At 40.5% G+C, this 23,400-nt stretch overlaps 1 protein-coding gene across 2 annotated transcripts in view; it reads right to left on the minus strand.

Annotated features, from left to right (window-relative positions):
* The window catches only part of LOC310744962 (uncharacterized protein), a gene marked incomplete at its 5' end in the record, with an annotated part of 87,831 nt that overhangs the window by 21,871 nt on the left and 42,560 nt on the right, over positions 1–23,400 (minus strand). The window contains 4 exons of one of the 2 annotated variants that reach the window (XM_083577094.1): positions 5,197–5,322; positions 7,457–7,544; positions 11,669–11,793; positions 17,470–17,595. In XM_083577094.1, the coding sequence (XP_083433220.1) occupies positions 5,256–5,322; positions 7,457–7,544; positions 11,669–11,793; positions 17,470–17,528 (339 nt within the window). In that variant the 3' untranslated portion in view covers positions 5,197–5,255. Of the gene's footprint in view, positions 1–5,196; positions 5,323–7,456; positions 11,794–17,469; positions 17,596–23,400 lie in introns of both variants that reach the window. The other variant, XM_083577093.1, reaches the window with a different exon arrangement.

Genomic DNA, 23,400 nt, shown 5'->3' on the forward strand with positions numbered 1-23,400 from the left:
TTTCACATTCCCTCCCTCTTATAGCCCCTGTGTACCCCAAAAATCTGCTCTAGTGGGTCACCCAACTCTCCAGAACAGATTTTGAGGGCTGCAGAGTGAAGGAGAAGAAGGCAACATCCTGATGTCTATAGGTGGTAAATTTTACTCAGAGTATACCCATTGAAATTAATGAGCATGACTAAGTTAGGTCTATTACTTTCAACCAGTGAGTAAAACTTTGTTGAATACCACCCCATATGTCTGGATTCAGCCCAATGTGCTGGAAGCTGCCCCTTGACTATATGCAATGATTATCAACCCCAATATTAAATCAAATATATATTATCAATACTTTAATGCTAACAGCTGTGCTGATTGATAATATTCCTTTGCCCTTTCTTCAATACCAGCACTGATACATTTAAGCAGCTGCAATATATGGTAGACTATTAAAATTCAAATGATTTCCTTACATAAAATATATGGTCTAACTTTGGTTTCTGTCTGTTTCAATTGTTTACAACGAGCATAATTAATTATGTTAATTTTGGAGTCACTCTTCCCTTGTAAACAGCATACAGTTTAATTGAACGTGGAAAACTGCCTTATATTGAGTCAAACTACTAATCTATCTAGCTCAGTACAGTGGTACCTCGGGTTACATACACTTCAGGTTACAGACTCAGAAATAGTGCTTCAGGTTAAGAACTTTGCTTCAGGATGAGAACAGAAATTGTGCTCCGGCGGCGCAGCAGCAGCAGGAGGCCCCATTAGCTAAAGTGGTGCTTTAGGTTAAGAACAGTTTCAGGTTAAGAATGGACCTCCGGAACGAATTAAGTACTTAATCTGAGGTACCACTGTATTATCTGCACTGACTGGCAGCATTTATCTGGGGTTTCAGAAAGGGATTCTCCCTAACCAGCCATGTAGCCAGCTGTCCTTGTGGAGATGGGCAACCACATTTCTAGATGGGGCATTGGGGGGGGGAGGTGAATTGTGCCAACCAATTCCTCCTCCACCGCCCCACATCACTGCTGGAGAGGATGTGAGGGCCAGGCCAAGGGAAGGGAGGGAAATATGTCCCCCCCCCATCTGCCCCAAACATAGCTGGCAATGCCAAGGGTTGAACTTGAGGCCTTCTGCATGGAAAACACATGTTCTGCCACTCTCTCCCTTTTTTAAAATAAGAACTTTGCTGTAAGTTCTCATCCTAAAAGACATGAAGAGAATCCATGGCCACATTCATACCATAAATTTGAAGCACTGTGATACCACTTAGAACAGTCAAAGCTTTGCCCAAAGTATTCAGGAAGCTGTAGTTTATTAAAGGTTCTGAGAGTTGTTGGAAGACCTCTCTCTAGTCCCCTTACAGTTCCCAAAGTTCCCTGCGAATTTGTAAACAGTTCTGGGAAATGTAACTTTGGTCTTCTAACATCAGGTGTACATTGCTTCAGGCATCAGTGGTCCTCCATCAGAGTGAGACATCCTGGGCAAGGTGGCTAGGAGACTGCCTGTACCACCACTACTTTGCCACAGTGACTAGAATTCTTGGCCCTCCCTCATCCTGCTCTAAGAATAATGCAGGGTGGAGGAGGAGAACCCTGCAGTAGCATCATATGGGCAGCAACAGGAGCTTGAGGAGTGGTCCAGCAGAGAGACCACAAATTTACTACTCCGTCTGCCCATTGCTTGAGACCATTTTTTGCTCATGTAGCCCTAAGCCATGGTTCAGCATTACATCTCAAGTGGACCAATGCATCAAGATGGTGTCCTATGCTTATAGCTCAGCCCTTTGGATGTATACGGGGGAGAGCTTCCAGGCTGTTACTGATAACCCCTCTTTATTTCCAGCAGATCCAACGTTTTCCCTAAAAATAACTTCTGCACTACATTCTTACTCACAATTCGCAAGAAGCAAACTCCAGAACAGAAGCAAGTAGGAACAGGGGCAAAATCATTCGTGTATCCCCTGCTTATATAAACCACCTCCAAATGAAATTGTTGATTCAAGCTAACAAATCTGGATTACAGCCTCAGGACCATGTAAGCAAACAACTTGAAGATCATAGCAAGCACATTTATGAAGGTAAATGCATAAATCTAAAGGCCTCATATATAGGCCTGGTTCAAACAATCATGTCTTAATAAGAAAAAACCTAGGGCTGCCATATTACCGGAATGTCAAAGGCAGAATTGGTGTCCTGGGGGAAGTTCTGAAAGGTAACGCTTTGTCTCAACAACTTCTGGTTTTTCCTTTAAAAAGCTCAACAATTTTGGGGTGTCCTGGTTTTTACTTTTTGAAATATGGCAACCCTAACAAACCAAGATCTTAAATCTACTTCAAACCATGGTTTAAAAGCCTGGCTTGCTTTGAACCTGGTAAGGTAAAGGTAAAGGGACCCCTGACCATTAGGTCCAGTCGTGGCCAACTCTGGGGTTGCGGCGCTCAACTCGCTTTATTGGCCGAGGGAGCCGGTGTACAGCTTCCGGGTCATGTGGCCAGCATGACTAAGCCGCTTCTGGCAAACCAGAGCAGCGCACGGAAAAGCCATTTACCTTCCCGCCGGAGCGGTACCTATTTCTCTACTTGCACTTTGATGTGCTTTGAACTGCTAGGTTGGCAGGAGCAGGTAACCTTGGTTCAACTAAAATGGGCAATTGTAGTTAATTAAAGACTTCCGATTTAATTGTTTCACACTGTGGGGAGAGGCAAGAGGGGCCTTTGCACAGGCAAAGGATTTGTACATATTTCAGCTTCATTTGACATGGATTTTTTTCCTAACTGTACTACAGTAAATATGTGTTTTGATTAAGTCACTAGGTTACCAGGATTTTTATGGTGAGAACAGGGCAAGTGAGAACTGCAACAAAATATTGCAGTGCATCCTCGTTCCTAAAAGCATCTGAAATGTCCGGGGAAACCCGGGGTCTTTGGCAGCCCATATTGGAAATGTTGTTTTTTGGCAATTTGCATTTAAAAATAGGTTAAAAACTTCATTTTCTTTGGAGATTTTGCAAAAAAAAAACAAGTCCCACCCCCCACCCCCGCCGCCAAAAAAAAATTAAAAATAAAAGTTCAACAACTTGCCTGAATTTTCACTTTTTGAAATATGGGAATCCTACCTCCAAGCAATACTTGTTTTCCCGCCACCACCTCACAATTCCATTTTTCATCTTCCAACCATTGCTCTACATTGTGTAGCTACTGAGTTTGTCCAGTACTCATTGGACTATTATTATTATTTATTGAATTTATATACTGCCCTATACCCGGAGGATTGCCCCCTCAGATTTGTTTAGCAATGACTTATGTTTGTTTTTATTTCCCAGTTCATTAGACTTCAATTCCCATCATCCTTGACAAATCGGCCCACGCTGGCTGAGGCTGATGGGAGACGTAGTCCAGCATTACCTGGGGTCCCAGGGTTGGGAAAGGCTGCCTTAAAAGAACAATTTGCGCATTGGCAATAATTCATCTGCACCATTTTGCTCCTCTTTCTATGGCTACTGATTATCATAACCCTTCTACAAGACTAAAGTGGGAGAGTGCAGACAAGAATACAGACATTCTGTCCTGCCTTTCCATTATGTAACGCTCAAGGTGGCGTACAGAAAATTAATATTTTTTTTAAAGCTGTAAAAATGAAATCAAATAAGCACTTTTTTAAAAAAGGTACAATTGGCATGTTTTTTAGGCTGCTTCCCAGTCCCAAAACCCCTCATCCAAACCTCTGGAGAACAGGTCCCTGGAGAGACAGCACACCCTTAGACTAGGAAGTACATGCATGCCACTTTCCTCTTTCTGACTAGACAATACATTACTGCTGCTATATAAACAGAGGAAGTGTGATGATTTATTATTATGACCCAGTTCTTACGTTTCTCTGATTTTCATGGCTTTAAATCAGAAAGAGTTTTAAACTGGAACTATTTTTAACTGCCTTTGTAAGTGAAATTGTTTTTAAATGTTTGTATTATTTTAAATATGGAATTGTTTTTAATTGTTTTTAGACTTCTTTTATGGCTATAACTCTTTTTTATATTTTTATATTTTAAGATTGTAATATGTTAGCGTTGCAACCCACACTAGGACCCTGTTGTGCAGGGAGGTAAGAAGCAGAAATAAATAAATACATAAAAATCCAATTTCATGATGACACACTGGTTTTATTACATACACCATTCTGATTGGTTTTTCTTGATTTGTGGTGTATAAAATAAATAAGCAAACAAAACAGGCATGCAGGTTGAGATCATGGTCACCTTAGGCAGTACACCTTTCTTTAAATTAAAGTCATTTCAGCTAAACATCTTGAAATTCCATATACAGATGGATGGTGCAAGGCTATTCGTGAAGGGTCTGGTGCTTTAAAGCTATTTGGAATAAAGGCTTTCTGACTTTCTGGTGATCTCAAAATGGTGCAAAGGTTGGGATTTCCCCTTCAGCTTTCATACACGTGTGCAAGGCTTGGCTCTCCAGTTCTTGGCTTGTTCTGGTTTTAATCTCATTGTTGGCAGATGGCAGATGGGAATGTTTTGTGGCTTGTAGGCTTTGGACGTCGCTGATGCAACCATGATCGCTCGCACAGATGCACCAGAGGAGAGCCATCTCAGTCCTTATACAATTTCCAGATTCCAGCTATCTTTGCCTTTATACAAATAATTAACCCGGCATCCTTTCTGTTTATATCCCAACTAGCAAAAGCAGAATTGTTTGTGTGAGGAAGAAACTGCTGTGTTGGCAAGGCGAGGCAAGCACATCCTAAAAAACGCTCCAGTCCAAGGAAAATTTTTCTTGGCAGTGGGTCTGTTCAAGTAATCAGCATGTGGGACATGGTATGCCATGGCCCAGGCAAGACCCCCTGTTACTAAAGCCTGTTTCTGCTCAAGTATCTGTCCCCCATCTCTCCTCCTCCCTCCCCCCACACCAGTCACATTTGCCTGCCCTTGAGTTCTGTGAAATAACTATACATCCTCTCTTAATATATACATTCTGGAAACTGTTTTCACTGCTAAAACAGAACAGATAAACATATTTTCAATATTTATTTGTTCAGCAGATAGAAAACAAAGTAATATGGGGTGGTTTTAATATCTTATGGGCTTTGCTATCCCAAGATCTTGGCCTCCGGCAGCCTTTCTTTACACACCAGGCACTGTGCTTCCCCTTCCCCTCCCCACCCCCTTTGTTTGGTTTTTTAATTGAATATTTCATACCTTAGGTCAGCTGATTCTGGCCCCTGTTTGTTTTCCACATTCCAATGTGTGTTGCAGCATCAATTTTTAATTATTGTGGTTGTTATGATGAACATGAAACGCCATTCAAGCTGCTCTCTTCGTTGCCTGGGAAAAGAAAGGAAAACTCCTTTTAGTATCAATGGCTGTATCAGACTGACTGCTTTTACCATGTGTTCTTACCAGCTTTATTTTTTATTAAAGTTCCAAGCTCCTGTTTCTTAATTTTCTAGAACCTTCTGAAGTTTTCCAAAGTATGTGTAAAAAATAAGACCCAGGCTATTTCCAGACTGTTGTTATTTTGCAGATGGGATTCAGCGGCAAACCAGCAAATGGAAAGTGCACAGTGAAAATGGATTTGGAACTCTTGCACAGCTCACAATGGATTTTTTGCTGTAAAGAAAGTGATGGGCAATAGGCACCAGAAAATGTGGGGTAGTAACAACTGCTTAAGGCGGTTGTATAACCTCCTGGCAAACAAATCAGAATAAAAGCTCACTAAACAAGTGGTGTTGTATAATGCCCTGCATAATTAGTGTATACAAATCGGGATACATCACAGATCAATTACCACAGATAAGGCTTTATCACCTCAAAGGTAAAGGGAACCTCAAACACAGTACTTAATGGAGCTACAAGCTTCTGTAGGCTGAGATATCAGCTGAGACATCACACAAGGATGTGTGAATATCAGCTCTACATTTTTGGCCTTTTGTGATGTGGAGGCTCTAGCTGTCAATGAAAGAAAGAGCTTCAGTGTGACATCATCATGCAACTTGGTCATTCACTGGTCATACACGGCAGCTCTTAGCAAAGGGCAAAAACATGGTGAAGCATCAGCTCACTTTGATGGAGTTGGTATAATGTAGGCTTCCTCAACCTCGGCCCTCCAGAAGTTTTTGGCCTACAACTCCCATGATCCCTAGCTAGCAGGACCAGTTGTCAGGGATGATGGGAATTGTAGTCTCAAAACATCTGGAAGGCCGAGGTTGAGGAAGCCTGGTATAATGGTGTACTGGTAAGTAATTGCTCACAAGTAGAAGCAAAGGCTTCACAGGTTGAGTTTTGATGTCTAATATAAATTTGAGTTTTGAATTGCAGTGTAATTTTACTGAGAAGCATCTGATAGGCAGAAAATAGATACCATTTATGCAGGATTTTCACATACCGTCTAAAATGTTTTTCAGCCTAATGACTGTATAGAAAGACATATAGATGCATCACACTGCAGATATGCTTTTCCAGCCAGGCATGTGAGAGAATTTGCAATAAATGAGGCTGATTTTCGGAGAATAAATCTCTAAGAGGAAAAAAAAATACATTGTACATTGTGCTTTCTGAAATGTAGGAGCCTGCCCTTGATATATGGCAATAATTGAACAAGTGGACATTTAAAAATTCATATAGGCTTTTATTTTATTTTTTCCGTGTAAATATATTCAGTAGAATAGTTACAATTCACTGGGTTGAAAAAGTCTTTTCTTTGATGAGGAGTGTCACTGTGCAACTCCGAATGAGTGTGTTTTGAAGGTTTAATGGTGTAAAATGACACAAATGTTTCAAGACCGGCTATGCTTTAGTACACAAGAGTGTGCTATGAGGATAACAGGAACACTGAAGCCACAAATTGCTGGGAATGAAGCATCATTCTGTTTAAGTTTGTGTGTGACAGGGAATCCTCTCAGCACTTTCATCAATGCAAATGCAATTAAAACATTGCCTGCCCACAATAAAGGGGAAGGTGTTCTTTATTTTCAGCTAGCTGACAACCTTTTACTTAGCAAGTGTGCAGGTTTGGAAGGAAGTTGGGGATAAAACGTTCCTCCAAAGGGGGAAAACCTTTGCTCTTTCCATGGTCTTTGCCACATGTGTCTTCAGGCTCTACAAGGATCTCCAATTACTGTGGAATTTTTAAAGTTTGTTCATTATATACTTATTTATTTACTGTACTTATCACCCTGCTCTTCCCACTAATGGAGCTCAGGGAGTCTAAGAACAATGTTTAAAATGAAAGAAATGTATTTAAAACAGTAATTAGGAGTCATCAATGAATCAACAACGATACAGTCAACCGTAGGCCATTTCTTTTGCAAGATATGGCAAACCACCAAAAGCCTAGTGAAATAAAAACATTTTTAGGCTGCCATCTAAATGTCATTGTTTGGGGTGGCAATCAAATCTCCGTCCAAAAGGAATTCATAGACCGGTGGACAGGGGTACATTATGCAAAATATGTTCTTACTCTTTTGAAGATTCATTTTTTGCCGGAGCTGGCTTTGCCGTGAAGCAGAGGAGGCAATATGCTTCAGGTGATTCTGCCCAGGGTGGAGCTGAGGAAAGAATAGAGGAAAGCAGAGAATGGTGTCTGAATGGGTCAAGTCCTTTGAAAAGTGGTGGTCCTCAACAGCGAGGGAGAACAATTTGGGTCTGATTTCAGACATCAAAATAGCTCGGGGAAGTAATCCGTATTGCATTCATATTAGGGATGGAGAGAAATTTTGTTCGATTCACATTTTAAGGCAAACCTGCCTAATTTGGCCTTCCACACATACACGAACTGAACTTGAATTTTGCAATTCATTTCTCCTACCCAAAGGATGTGTAAAAAAAAATGCAAATATTGGGGGAAGATGTGCACACACACAAAAATATATAGTTTAGTAAGAATAACATACAAAAATTCAATATATTGGTTTTAAAAAATGCTTGCAAAAATGTGTCTATTAGGCAAAATTGGGGGAAAGTCCCACCCATAAATTAGAAGAAATGTGCACCAAAATGCTGATGGATTTTCATCAAGACTTTTTATTATATATATTTTTAAAAATCACCAGATGTTGAGAAACTGAAAAAACTAGAAGTGTCATCTTAAGAGAGTGACTGGGGAATGAAGCTGGAAGATACCAGTTGCTGGAAGCAGAATGTCAAAGAACCAGACCAATTTTTGTTCCAAATCTCTTATGAACTGAACTTAAGGTTGCACTTTACTGTACAACAAAATTGGGCAATCTGTTGCCCCCAAAAATCCGCTAGCACAATTGTTACCTGGTCCTCTGTTCAGCAACATTAAAACTCACCTACCCACTACTGTAAGAGCCTTTGTGCTAGTGAGCAGAGAATGCTGGACACCACCTTGTGCCATTTTTGGTATATTACCATTACCAGCTTAACGGTCCACATACAGTAACCAACATTAACATCTTTCAAACCTGTTATGGACACTCTTGGGGTCACATTTCCCTGCTAAAATCCACATAGTGGCACAGCCAGAAAATGACAGCTGACACACTTCTCCGTGTCACAAGGGTCATATACAATTAAGAACTGAATAGCTAATAAAGCTCCTTTTCTCTTCTCTTGAGTTCATGTGTCGCTGTCGAATATTCAGCTTGTATTTACAATGCCATATTGCTATTTAAGGATGTTTTCACACATGAGGCTTAAATCGATTTTTGTTTCAATTGATCTGTAATGCAAATGTAAAGCTTACAGTGACCAGAATGTACATTTGATTTTAAAATGGCTATTTTCTGCTTTCTTTCACACATTAACAACATTCACACATGGTACAAATAAGCAACGTGAAAGGGACTCAAAAGTGCTCTTTATGACATGTGTGAAAATGCCCTAGTAATCTACAATGTTTTTCCAACATGAGCAGAAATCCGTAATATGTGCATTTGATATAAGAGGAGTGTGATGCTGTTGAAACCTAAGGGTAGCTCACACAATTTCCGATGTAATAATACAGTGGTACCTCAGGTTAAGTACTTAATTTGTTCCGGAGGTCTGTTCTTAACCTGAAACTGTTCTTAACGTGAAGCACCACTTTAGCTAATGGGGCCTCCCGCTGCCGCCACACCGCCGGGGCACGATTTCGGTTCTCATCCTGAAGCAAAGTTCTTAACCCAAGGTACTATTTCTGGGTTAGCGGAGTCTGTAACCTGAAGCGTATGCAACCTGAAGCGTATGTAACCCGAGGTACCACTGTAATGTTCATAGAATCATAGACCTGCAGAGTTGGAGATGGATAACCCCAAGGGCCATCTAGTCCAACCTCCTGCAATGCAGGAATCTCAGCTAAAGCATCCATGACAGATGGCCATCCAACCTCTGCTTAAAAACCTCCAAGGAAGGAGAGTTCACCACCTCCCATGGGAGTCTGTTCCACTGCCAAACAACTGTTATTGTTAGAAAGTTCTTCCTGATGTTTAGTCAGAATCTCCTTTCTTGTAACTAGAATTCATTGGTTTGGGTCCTAGCCTCTGGAACAGGTGAAAACAAGTTTGTTCCATCCTCTATATGACAGCCCTTTAGATATTTGAAGATGGCTATCATATCTCCTCTCTGGCTCCTCTTTGAAGGTGGCTAAGATCTGTGCATGTGCTTGACATCATCACTACATGCACAATATAACATATTTATTGCAGTACTGTATGCACATTCCTATGCATGCATTTCCCCTTCCCAAAGCCCACCAATTCGCTTTTTAGAGGGGCGGATTACAAAACGTGGATGCATGCATGGACATACCAATGTAAGCACATGTTACTTTCATATTACATCACTCATCTATGTGGTAGGCACATACAAAGGCCGCCACACCACTATAGATGCTTCCCCCCCCTAAACTGGAGACCACAATAGTAGCCAAGGTTGAAAAATTAAGAGAATGCCTTACCCAAACTATTCAACACAACATTTTCACTGGGGTTATAGTGTGGCATCTTATCAAATATTATCGTTCGAATTAAATACAGTCAGGTGTAGTCCATTTCTTTGTCCACATGACCTTGCTTTCTGCGACTGTTGACTTTACTCATTGTCTTTGATTTTCTCAGACCTGTGGTGTAAAATCACGGTCATGGATCTAAAGTGGAATAAGTAATTGCTTGATAGCTTCTTGCTAACTCTGGAAAGTGCTGTGCAGCTGCTGATGTATGTTTGTGCTGGCATTGCAGAGTGGAGCCCTGGGAATAAGGAATCTGACTTCAGAGAAACAAGAGCCAGCTTCAAAGAAGGGAACAAGTCTCCCCAGCTGATAGAACTTTTACTGAAAGAAAAACAACAATGAACTAAGAAACACACCAGTAATATCTCTTGTTACTCCTCTGCAATCCTTTTCCAAACTTTATTTTCATTTATCTGATTACACACTTCCGTCTCCACAAACTCCATTGTGATGGTTCTACCTTTTCTGTTAGTTTAGGTGCTTGATGGTAGATTACAGTGAGACCACATTACTTCAAAGCACACTTTTTAGTTATTAAAGCAAAAAATATGACTCCCATTATTATGATATGTCCTTAGAGGCTTCTACAGATTTGGAGGTACTAAATCCAAGGAAATGATTTGATGTCTATTAGTTATATGTGTGTTTTTTACAGATTAAGAAGCTATTGTGTCCTAATAAATAGCTCACCTAGAGTTTTCACTTGTAACCTGACATATTTTATCACAACAAATCTAGCCTTGGTCATACTTTTCGTATGGTGAAGTGGTAGGTGGGCCTCAAATTGTTCCCATTTTACTTCTTTTAAAATAAAACTAACATAAAATAGTGGGGGCTGAAATAATGTGTATCTTTCCAAACTTGAACTTGGGGAAAATATGGAAAATAAAATATTATCATAAGACTCTAGGTATTACCTTGTTCAAAGCAAATAGGGAATTTTGCCACTCCAGTTATAGACAAATGGAGCCTAGTTGAGCATTGTTGGGTATTATGACTATAAATTAGCAAATCCATTATTGTCATGTTAGTTTACACCTATTAACAATGCTAAATGGTTTATTTAATACCCATTAAGCTTTTACTTGCAACATTTTCACTTGGGTCAGCCTTTACAGAAACTGATTGGGTTTTTTAAGGAAAATTTGAACATTATCAATCAGTTTCATTCTCCTGGCTGCAGGCAGTGCAAACTAACATGAGTATAACATTAATACACTATTCAACAAAATTCAATTTGGCAAAATAATACTTGGTGCACCACTATGTTAAAGACACACCTATGCACACTTACCTGGGAGAAAGCCCCATTGACCTCAGTGGTACTTCCAAATAAACATGTATTTGTAATTGCTCTTTTTTAAAGTACCATTTGCAAAATAGAGACCAATGACATGAAAAGCCATGCCTATTTCTACATTGTCTCATGCTTGCCTCATGGGGAAACAAATAAGATGAATGGATGTCCATGCATGCAACAGGTTTTTGTATACCCAGTTTAGCAGAACCATATGTAGAAACACTGGGGGTTGCTTGATAGAAGACAGCTATTACTTAAAAGGACAGTTCTGTTTATTCAGTTGTAGTTGGTGGGAGGAAGAATAATACAAATAATATTTTTTCCCCTGAGTAAGTTGTAAAAAGTGTGACTTACACAACAGCATCAGAAGAGCTTGCCATTGTTCAATGAATCACAGTGAGAGAATAAATTCATAGTTTTACCTGTATTTACATTAGGCAATGGTTCCACGAAAACAAAGAAAAGGATGCAAGTGACCTTCCTGCTAGCCATTTGCTCGGGTTCCCTGCAGATAGTCAGTGTGAGCAGGAAATTGGCAAAGCACAGTCTGAAAATAAAAATGAAGCTCCATCAGTAAAGAACAGAAAAAGGCTTTCAGCATTGATAGTGCACATAGCCGAGCTAAGCTTCTTCTTACCTTTCAAATGATCTGCCTCTACATCACAGTGTAACATTTTTATGAATGTCTTTTTCTCAAGAATATTTCAACCTCATGTATTTATCCTCACAACTACTTTGAGAGGTATGATGGACCTGTCAAGGTTCACAAGTGCTGGAAAATCTCAACCTCTGTCTCCCATGTTCCAACTGTCTTCTCCATTCACAACATACTTAGATACTTTTCACGTGATTGTTTAATACAGGGCACACAGAAATCCAAGAGAAGTTACCCCAGAAGAGAAAGGGATGAAGGAGCCTGGTTGGCATGGCCCCAGGAAACAGATGGAGAGGACAAAAGGTCAAAGGAGGTAGGGGGCCGATAGAAGGGTGGAGCCCTTGACTCTGAGAAATAAGAAAAAGAGTTAGGCTCAATACAGGGGGAGGGAAGAAGGAAAGAGGAGAGACGGATGATGTCAGATAATTGAGAGAAGAAGAGCGAGCAAAATCCAGCAGAGGGCTAAGGAAAGACTGGTTCTCATGGCATCAGTCTGCCAAGAGGTGCAACCTTCTGGATGCAGGGGTGGCCAAATAAACCAGGTGCCCATAGAAAGAAGAATGCAGCAGCACCAGAGGAAGAAGGAAGCCAAGGAGCTCTGACATTGAGCTGGGCACACTGAAAGCCCACCACAATTTACAACCCTAAACTAAGGCCTTAGGGCTTTGTACCCAACTCTGGAATGATGCTAAGTGCCAGAAGGTGGGTGAATAAACCTCTTTTCTTGCTGTGGTGTGAGGCAAGTGTGGTGCTACTTCATTATCCTTTGATCAAACACAAAAAAGCTGTGGAGCTCCAACCATCAGGCCCCAACACATGAGGGAACACAAAAATGAATTAAGTGGAAGAATGAATTTTGTACCACACACAAAGATTACATTTCCTTTATGTTCAGTGTCCCTTGCCAGAGAAAGAAATGTAAAGAAACAGCCACTGGCAGGAGTCAAACTTGGGTGTTTTGTTTGTTTGAAATATTTCTTAGCTGTCCTTCATCAGATTCCAGAGTACAAGAGCATGAATAAAATCTGCAAGGACCTAAAAACAAAAGGCAGCCAGATGGAGCTCCCATTCCCAGAAAATGTTTCTGCATGATTTTCAGGCTTTCTTCCTTTCCCTCCCACCCCCATGCTACAGCCCCCCTCATTCAGAAGTTTTCCCCAATCCTTAGGAGAAGGGGGAGAAGAGGTGGGTAATGTTCCTTTCCATCTACTAGCTTTCTCCAGCATATCTGTAGATCAAATACCCTTTTCCCCATGCACCCTACTCCCCAGAACGGTAAGTAACCAGATATAAAGGAGGACCAAACATTTCTGCCTTTTCTCATTGCATAGAAAAAGGAATTTCAGCAGGTGTCACTGGACTGTACCACTTCAGACTACAGGTGACATGTTTACTCATATAACAAGCTCTTTGCAGTCAGACTTCAGGGACTTTTCTTCTTCCCACAAATATTTTAAAATGTAATTATTCCATCTGCAGTCAAAAGTGGTACAATCCATTCTGCTGTGTGTACCGACCAGGCCATAGGTCAAAAGCAAACGGCTTAGTAGGTAATATATTTTGTTAATGGCCTTGCTCTTATAATGTGCATCTAGCTCAAGTATTTGCAATTGTTACCAGGTAGTTTTCAGTCTTCTAGAATCCTTCTGTTATCTGAGTATCATTTTATCTAGCTTGCTATTTGCTGGTGTCATCTGCAATAAATAATTGGCTTAATAAATGCTCACGTTTAGCCTCCATCCCTAAGAGGCAAAACATAATGTATGCATTATTTCTTTGACATAGCAATTTGTAAGTTTTGCCAAGAAGTTATATATTTGATATAGAGGAGTTTGCAAGGCAGCAGAGGAATAAAGACCATTTTTGTAATGCAATCCTGTCTCAGTCAAGCTCTTGCAGCTAACAAATCCCCTGGCAGGAAACCTCTCAGTGGACTGTTTCCAAGTCCTCAGCCTGAACAGCAGTTACAGGCTCTTCAGAAGAGCAAGCCCAAGATGGTTCCGCACCTTTGACTTCTGACACTTCATCCTCCTGTTACCTCATGCTTAGTGAACCTCTGAAGGAATACTTGGCTGCCCTGTTTATAAACAGCCTTTGCCTTCTTCAGAAACAGCCTGGAAGGACGTATCTAGGTCACAAGCTACAAAACAGTCCCCTAATTAAGTCAAAGAGCCACATGTCACTGCTTGTACTAGTAGCTGGGTGGCAAAGATATACCCTGCATGGAGCTGGCGCCCCACCCAAGGGCAGAGTGAGGTGGCTGACAGAGGCAGCCAGTACAGGAGGGCAGAAAGCCATAGACAGGTGCTGTGGGACAGAGCTGTGTGTACACTGCTATGCAGCATATCCTGTGCCCCTTAGCTAGCATAGCCTGCTATACTCAAAGGCAGCAAAGGACGCTGAACTAAGATTCAATTGCCAGACCAGCTTCTGTATCTAAAAAGGGCAGAAATCAAAGGTGCCAACTTGAATAAAATAGGGGGGGCAGGTAAACCCTGCCCCACAAGAGGCTGTGCACACACACCATTTGAATGGCAGTGCCCATCAGTTTGGGGGGTGAGTCAGATTCCTCAAATATTTTATTGAGGAGGGGCAGAGGGACTTGGCCCCTAAGAGTCCATCCTGTCCTTCACTTCAGACAGCAAAATGTCTTGTTTTAATCATCCTACTAGCGAGCCCACTAGTAAAAGATGACTCAGCTCACCGTGTCTCCCACTGGAAGTTCAAACAGCTAAATGTATTTCAGTGGCCCAACCCCTTCCCATACACTGTGACATGCTCTGAAACCGAAAACACCACACATGCCACACTTAAGCTTGGGCTGGGGAGGACAGCAACCCATGGTTCCATTGGAACACTTTTTTTCAAACTTAATTGCTGTGGAGGGCTAGGTAATCATCTTGGAGAAAGCAATGGGAAGGGAGGGGAAGAGTTAGCCCAGCCCTCCCTAGTTGCAACCTCCTGGAAGATCAGCTTAGAGGAGAATGTAGCCCTAATGGAGGTGTGCATGCATGTAGACATGTGAGAATGTTGTGTGGTGCATGCTGTGTGTGTGTGTTGTGGCTAGGGATGGGGGAATATGTCCATTTCAATTTCTCTAACGTTTTTGATATTTCCAGTCTTAGGGTTAGTCCTCCACATTTCTACATTCTACATTCTATGTGCAGCCTGTGTCTTCAATCATCACTGGCTACTAATAATGATGACTATATGCTACTTCAAGATCTGGTTGGCCACTGTGGCCTGAAGAAGCCATTCTTTTACCTAAGTCATGAGGTAATGCTTTAACAGTACATTCCCATGCATGTTTACTCCAGCAGAAATAAGTTCCATTATATTCAATGGCCTTACTTCTAGGTAAGTTGATAGAGGACTGCAGCCTGGAGGTCCTACATGAAAACCACAAGTGTCAGGAGACATGAATCCAGCCTCATCTTGTAAAGAGAAAGGGGTTTCTGTTTACCCCAGTTTCACACATGGCAGTAGTTCCACTTTCTTATTTTTCTGTGGTGAATGATTTTACCCACACCTTTATAAGCATTCTTTGTCTTATTAATCCTGCTCTCAAGACCAAAACAAATTACTGTAATTGAAATGAGCATTGTGTTTTAGTTCATTTTATTCGGTAGTCAAAAGGTGTGGTTGCCAAGAGGAAATTTCATCATGTTTTTGTCATGTAGGTTGTGGTTTGGGGGCAGGAAATAGAAATAAATTCACAATTGGGAACAATAAGCTGATGCAGCTGGTAGTTTGATCAGATTGGACCCCTCAGTTCAGTTTCAGGTCAACACTGAACTCCCACAATCTCTTTTAAAATTCATTGATATATTCTAGTGAGCTATTTCCAGTACTGACCTACATTCTTGACACATCTCTGACTTCACTAGGGTTGTATAAGGTGAAAATCAATGAATAACTTGAATGCAGAATTCCATGCCTTCAGATTGTGCCTGTTTAATAGCTATTTCACAGGCACAATTTTCTCACTCTGTCCACAATACAAAGTTGTGTACACAGTAGTGAACAGTGTGCATAGGCATAGGGATGGGTTTTTCTGAAGATCTTGATGTCAAGCTTATTCACATAGATTTTTTCTAATTCCTGTCTTGCTCTGTAATCTCAGTGAAAAGAGAGTGTTTGTCCCCCTTACCCCAGTTCTGTTTGTAATACAAACAATATTTGCATATTATATGCATTATTGTATGCATTATTATACACCTATACACTCCAGGTTTCCAAAGTAACCAACAAATATAATTGTATAGAAATGCATATACTTATACAATTATACTACATAAATATAATACTGCATAGGACTTGGCTCTTATTATATAATAATAATAATAATAATAATAATAATAATAATAATAATATAATTTATTATTTATTCCCTGCCCATGTGGCTGGGTTTCCCCAGCCACTCTGGGCAGCTCCCAACAGAATAAAAAAAGTGATAAAACATCAAACTTAAAAAACTTCCCTTCTAAAAGTCAGATAGTTGTTTATTTCCTTGACATCTGATGGGAGGGCATTCCACAGGGTGGGTGCCACTACCGAGAAGGCCCTCTGCCTGCATAATATATGTAATTTTTGCATATAAATTTGCATGGAATTAGGTTTGTTTTTTAAAAAACCTGATAATACATAAGTGGCTCAGAGATAAGTGGGGACTCAATACAGGAAGTAGTACAAAGCTAACTGGGTCAGAACCACTGGATTCCATATATAATTCTAAGGTGCTTGTGTACAAAGCTTGCAACTAGGATACCTGAAAGATCGCTTCACTTTTTATATACCCAGCAGATCACTGGGCTCTACAGGAAAGGGCCTCCTGCAGATATCATCTCATCCTGAAGTTAGCATGGTGGCATCTGCTGTTTGGAACTCCCTCCCATTATATATCAGATACATGCCATCTTTATTGTCTTTTCCACACCTTTCTCTTCCAACAAGCCTTTTAAGTGGCAATTAAGTGGTGATTACTGTTCCAGTGCTTATGTGCATTGTTGTTGTTAACTATTTGGGGATGTTTCTCGAGAAGCAGTTCATGAATTAAACAAATAAATAAATAAAAGTATGCAAAACCGATTCCTCCTACATCCTTCAGCATTCATGACTCTGCCTTATCAGCTAGTCAGCACTGTCAGCCTTGACAATGCCTATTATCTGCTTAAAGGAATGGAACGTGGTTAGCTGGATTCAGTTGGCCCACCTCAAACTACCCAATCAACGACATACATATAGCCCCCTAATCCACAACCACCTCCTATGCCACAAATTGATCTCAAGGAAAACTGGAGCTCCACAACACTCTCCTCTTCTTCGGTTTCCATCAACCAGCATTGAGAAGTGTTCTCTGCCTCTGATGGTGGAGGTAGAACATAATCATCAGGGTCCATAGCCACTTATTGCCTTCTCCTGCGTGACTTTGTCTTTAAAAGCCATCCAGGTCTGTGGCCATCACTGCCTCTAAGATAGGCTTGAATCCTTATGTGCCTGAATGACAATAATAATTGTGAGCCATAGTGTTTAAAAGCAAAGTGGTAAAAAAAAAGTATGAGTCAATACCTGCTGATCTTTAAGGTACTGCAAGACTCTTCTTCACGATTGCGGCAAACATTGCCCATTGCTCTGTGGATCTACAGTCTTGAACTTAAAACATCATGTCCAGCAATACGAGGTATGCTGAAAACGCTACAAAAAGACAGAGAGATATTATTCACATCAGAATGTATACATCCCGCTATCCCACATGACAAAGGCAATTCTACAGGGGAAGCACATGCAAATGACTTCACACAATGCCTGCTTTCCAAGATCAATCGTTACCTGTGAAATGAAGTTGGTCAATTTGAAATACTTATCAGTCCTCCCTTCCTTAAAATAGGAGACTCGCTATATATAGGATACTGAACTCTGTGAGATTTATTCAGAAAAAAAGTAATGTTGAAAAAGAAAAGAAAAACCTGACATCAGGAGGATAGGAAAGTTAACTTGAAAATGAACTGCCTACTGCAGGTGAGTTCAAGGAACTCAAAGTAAAGCAAGAGACACTTCAAAGCATCAGTAAAAGACGAGTGTCATGAGGAAGATGCCACGTGGGAGCCATGAAATGATGAAAATGAATACAGATCATCTTGTGTGTTAAACAATGATCAAACTTCCTTAAGCGACCCCTCATCTTTATTTATTTTTTAATATAGACATATTGAATAATAGAACACAAAGGTTCTCAAAGCACTAGACTTGCCTCTCTTGGGAGATTCAGACCATGAGAGATTCAAGTTTCTCACCCTGAGCGCCAATCGACATTTACGCTTTCACTGGTCCACAACACAGAGCATCGAATTCCTACTTCATTCATACAAGCTGTGCACCTTCACTTGATAGCCAGTTCTAGGCTTATTCATTTGGGACAGAGTGAACAAGATTTTATCAGTTGAGGGCCAAATTCGCTCAGAGATAATCTGTTGCGAGTCACATGGCAGAGACGAGAGGGGCTTCCTTTCTCCCTGCAAACTAAAGGTCTGAAATGACAGCTTGCAGAAGTCCTTTGACATCCATCCAGATGCTACACATAGCCTAGAGCTACAGATTGCTGCCCCTGATTTAGGGCAATTATACTGCTCTTCATAATACATAGCTCAGATTATAGGTATGTATACAAAAATGTGTAAAGGTAAAGGACCCCTGGACAGTTAAGTCCAGTCAAAGGCAACCATGGGGTGCGGCATTCATCTTGCTTCAGGCTGAGGGAGCAAGAGTTTGTCTACAGACAGCTTTCCAGGTCATGTGGCTAGCATGACTAAATCGCTTCTGAACAAAAAAAAAAATTTTTCCTTCCAGTAGCACCTTAAAGACCAACTAAGTTAGTTCTTGGTATGAGCTTTCGTGTGCATGCACACGAAAGCTCATACCAAGAACTAACTTAGTTGGTCTTTAAGGTGCTACTGGAAGGAAAAAAAATTTTTTTTGTTTTGACTATGGCAGACCAACACGGCTACCTATCTGTAAATCGCTTCTGGTGCAACAGAACACCGTGATGGAAACCAGAGTGCATGGAAACACCGTTTCCCTTCCCTGCGCAGCTGTACCTATTTATCTACTTGCACTGGTGTGATTTTGAACTGCTAGGTTGGCAGAAGCTGGGACAGAACAATGGGAGCTGACCCATCATGAGGATTTGAACTGCTGACCTTCCAATCAGCAAGCCCAAGAGGCTCAGTGGTTTAGACCACAGCGCCACCCGTGTCCCTGTACAGAAATGTATAGGATTGTACTGTTAGCTACAATGCTACACCAGCTCAGTACTGGGCATGATAAACTGCTGAACATTTTTAAATGCAATACCACCTAGAACTATGGGGGGGGGAATCAGCATAAATCATATCTTCACACCACTCTGATACTTTTTTCCCCATCTGGAGAAATAAATAAGTAAACCCCATTAGATTGAGGAATCTTGTTATGGAGGTGCATACATTTTTACTGAATATTAACCAAATGATTGTCTTATGATTATATTCAAGGCTGAGCTGTTTACTAGGAGTATAATTGTTTAGAAACAGATCAGAAACTATGATTTACATCTCTGAAAGGTATTCTGGTCTCTGAGATTTGCCACACTTGGCAAAGTTCACATGTCTGATAAATGACAGGCCTAGAAGTGTGGGATTTTTCTTTTAACAGCATTAAAAATCTCTGAATGGGCAAGCATAATGGAATTAAGAATCTGCTTTTGTACATTCTTGGTATGAATTCCATCTGATCCGTAAGTTTTTGTTCCATTCATATTAATGATTAATGCATTCCTATCAATACTTTCTAAAACTGGTCTTAAAACTTGTGGGATGGGATCTAAACAATATTGCACGAAACATATCATTCATAAATTTAATGCTTCCAATTTATTTATGTATCTATTAAACTTTTAGGCCACTCTTCATTACAAAATGCCATAAAACAACATAGTATACAAAAAGAAAACTCACAAAGCAACTAAACTTATCACTCAGTGGTAAAACAATCACATATAATAGCAGCTGTTCAACACCTCTTAAAACCTTGAATAGCCTTAATTTGATTTGCCAATTGCTAAGAACAGATGTATTTTAATCAGACAGCAGAATACCATCAAGGCTGGGGCATTCCAAACCTCCAGAAGGAGACAATTCCATAGCCAAGGTGCCAATGCAAAGATGACCCAGCATGCAACAGCCAGCAATGGAACAATGAGAAAACATTCACACTCACATACAGTGAGCTCAGCACCCTCATCAGCTGACAAAGGGAGAGGACACTGACAAATACTGTGCTGTGCAGGGGTTTATAAGATCATTTATAACAACTTTAGTTCAGCCCAATAACATTGAATTGTACCCTTCTGTAGTGTGTGGAGATTTTGAGATTCTTCAGAGGCTATGGAGAGCAGGTTAGATAATTATTGGATCCAGATCATGATCCAGGCAAAAGTAAGAGTATTTTAGTCCTCTTGATTATCAGTGGGAAAGCATGACATAACTCTCTCCTATTGGAATCAGTGATACTTTAAAAGTGCCTGTCTTAAGACTGGATCACGGTACACATTATTTTATAACAGGATGTCTTACAAATCTGAGCTTCTGAGGCTGATTATATAGGCTGTTTTAATTTAGAAATTAAAACCTTTCATAAGAGTTAAAGAGATGCAGAGAGGATAAGACGTGGAATATAATATGCTGTGGTGGCTTATGCTTAATGCTATCCTTTCAAAGTATGCCTGATATTAAAATGCGTATAGATGCTAGGTGGGTATCACTTTCTCCTTACCCCTTTATCTGTGGCCTGATCCCCAAACTCTTACGAGGACTTGACCAAAGCATTATACCTTTCTACTTTGTTCTCTTCATCCAAAATCCAAACATCTGACTCATGTCAGTCTAATCCAGGTGGAGGCAACCTAAGGCCCGGGGGCCAGATGTGGCCCAATAGCCTTCTCAATCCGGCCTGCAGACAGTCTGGGAATCAGCGTGTTTTTACATGAGTAGAATGTGTCCTTTTATTTAAAATGCATCTCTGGGTTATTTGTGGGGCATAGGAATTCGTTCATTTCCCCCCAAAAAATATAGTCCAGCCCCCTACATGGTCTGAGGAATGGTGGACCAGCCCACAGCTGAAAAAGGTTGCTGACCCCTGGTCTAACCTGTCATTATAGAGCAAGGACAGAGGCAAGCAGACACAAGTCTCACCAAACTGAACTGCTCTGTGTGTGTGTGTGTGTGTGTGTGTGTGTGTGTGTGTGTACAAGCTTTGCTACAATGTGCAGGCATGCGTGTGTCCCATTCTGTTAACCATCCACTTGTATCACTGATACCCATTGTGACAGCCCCTTCTACAGCCATGTTCAGATTCAGTCAGTTAGTATTCCCAATCGTTCTTTTCCATATTTCATAAAGCAAAGCAAAAATGTGATTGCAGGCCACCATGCTGTCTTCTCACACAGTCACCATAATGGAATGGTTAGTGATTAGAGTGTGTGTGGGTTAGGGTTAAGGTGTAGTCCTTAGAAAGTTTGACAAAAATGGGAGGCAAATCTGGGTTCAAATTTCCACCCAGCTCACTGGGTGATCTTGGTTCTTATTTTGTAGCCAAAACAGCACCACCATCTGTACACGAGAGAGAGGTGTTAGCAGGCTTGAGGGAACCCAAAGTCTTGCTTAAGTCCAAAAAAAAAAAAAACTTTTGGGGGGGTCTAAAAACAACCCAAAGAGGACTGAACTTGCTCAGTAGCTAAGTGTTGTGGGGTGCAGAGGAAGTAGGATAGGGGAAGAGGAATGGAATGGAGTGTCTGGCTGGAGATCTGGCTGGCTGGTACTTAGTAGGAATACACACTGTAGCATTTTGTTGCAGGTGCACTTGTCACTTTCAGTTTCTATAAAAATGATTGTCTCCAGCTAAATCCAGCCCCTCCATTAAGATTGCAATGGTTAAAGCATTCCAAGGGCAGAGTTACAAAAACTTTGCAATAGCATCATTCACCAAGGGTGCTTAATTGCAAAAAGCACCTCTTGTTAGGTTTCATTTCTAAACATTGTGCCACTTTTCCTTCTTTGCTCTGCAATGGCTCACTTGCTCACACGTCTCTCCATCTCAGTAGCCGGAGAGCCAAAACAATATTGCCTGATGTTGTGCTCTCACTTATCTGAATGGTGTTGTGACTCATCTAGATGGTGTATATCCATCACATTTTCTGGTTGTCATGAAATTTACACTGACCTGAAAATAAGGAGTGCCCATGGTACATTGAAATTCAAAGAGAAATTTCCCTCAAACTACTAGACTTCTACCAAATTCATTCCCTCCTTTGAAGTGACTTCCTATTGACCATGTGATGAAGTGTCCTTAGGAAGGGTTTCTATCAGCTACCCCATGTTGGCCCAATTTGGGCTGATTCAGACTATGTGAAATTACACCAGTAATTCAGATTTGCAGTATTTTAAAATCATATTTGAAATGTGCCTTGTGCATTCATTCATACGCTTTTTCTCTTTCACCATATGGTTCATATTAAATAGTCTGATGAAACTGTACAATAAATAGACAGACTGACAATGGCCAATTAGTAATCTGTTCTTAAATCTTGTGGGTTTTTCCAGTGTCAGCGTTGTCATTCAGGGATATTCTTCACATATTCCTACAAAAATCACTGGTTATTTTTTGATTCCATTGTTTCAGGATTTTTTTGTTTCCAAAACAAGAAATGGGCTACTATTTCCCCATATCAGTGCTGATAATTTCCACTGAAGTCTATGGGAGTTCCATGTATGGACAGAAGGTATATTACTCTTCAAATAATTTCAGCAAAGTCAAATACTTAAAAGCTATTTCATCACATCAGCTTCCGCCTTGGAATAGCAGGCAGGAATTACATTGCTGCCCTGTTAAAATGTTAGCAACCACATTTCATTTTTTGAAAAGGCAATTTATTTGTCCTGAAATAAAGAGTTGATTATATCTCTTATTACTGTTACAAGAACTTGATATATCACAGAGAGGAAGAGTTACAACATGTACCAACTATCAACCAGGAAAAATGAATCTGATTCATAATTCACTCTGAGAATGTCTAGTTAGTCAATCAAGTGATTTGTAATCATAAAGGCTGCCAGGAATTGAATGAATAACGGGCCACACTAAAATCCTTGGATTTCGTAGTATTCTTATTTCATTATGCGACTTTTATTGCTCTTGCTGGTAGTTGTCTCTACTTCAGTAGAACAAATTAAACATCCCACAGTTATTTGCATGAATCTATTCGGCTATTTAATGCGCATACAAAGAGAGAGTGACCACTGGAGTAACAGACAAAGCTAGATTTCTTTTCTTCATGAAAGCTGAACCTTTTTATGATGTAAAGCTTGTGGAGAAAGAGTCTATGCTCCCATCCCCATTTCCTCCTGAAACCATTTTGGGGGTAATGAATCTTAGCATACTGTTACAGTACATTTTCTCAAGTTATTT

The sequence above is a fragment of the Podarcis filfolensis genome (assembly GCF_964270895.1).
Source record: "Podarcis filfolensis genome assembly, chromosome: 11".
Taxonomy (NCBI): domain Eukaryota; kingdom Metazoa; phylum Chordata; class Lepidosauria; order Squamata; family Lacertidae; genus Podarcis; species Podarcis filfolensis.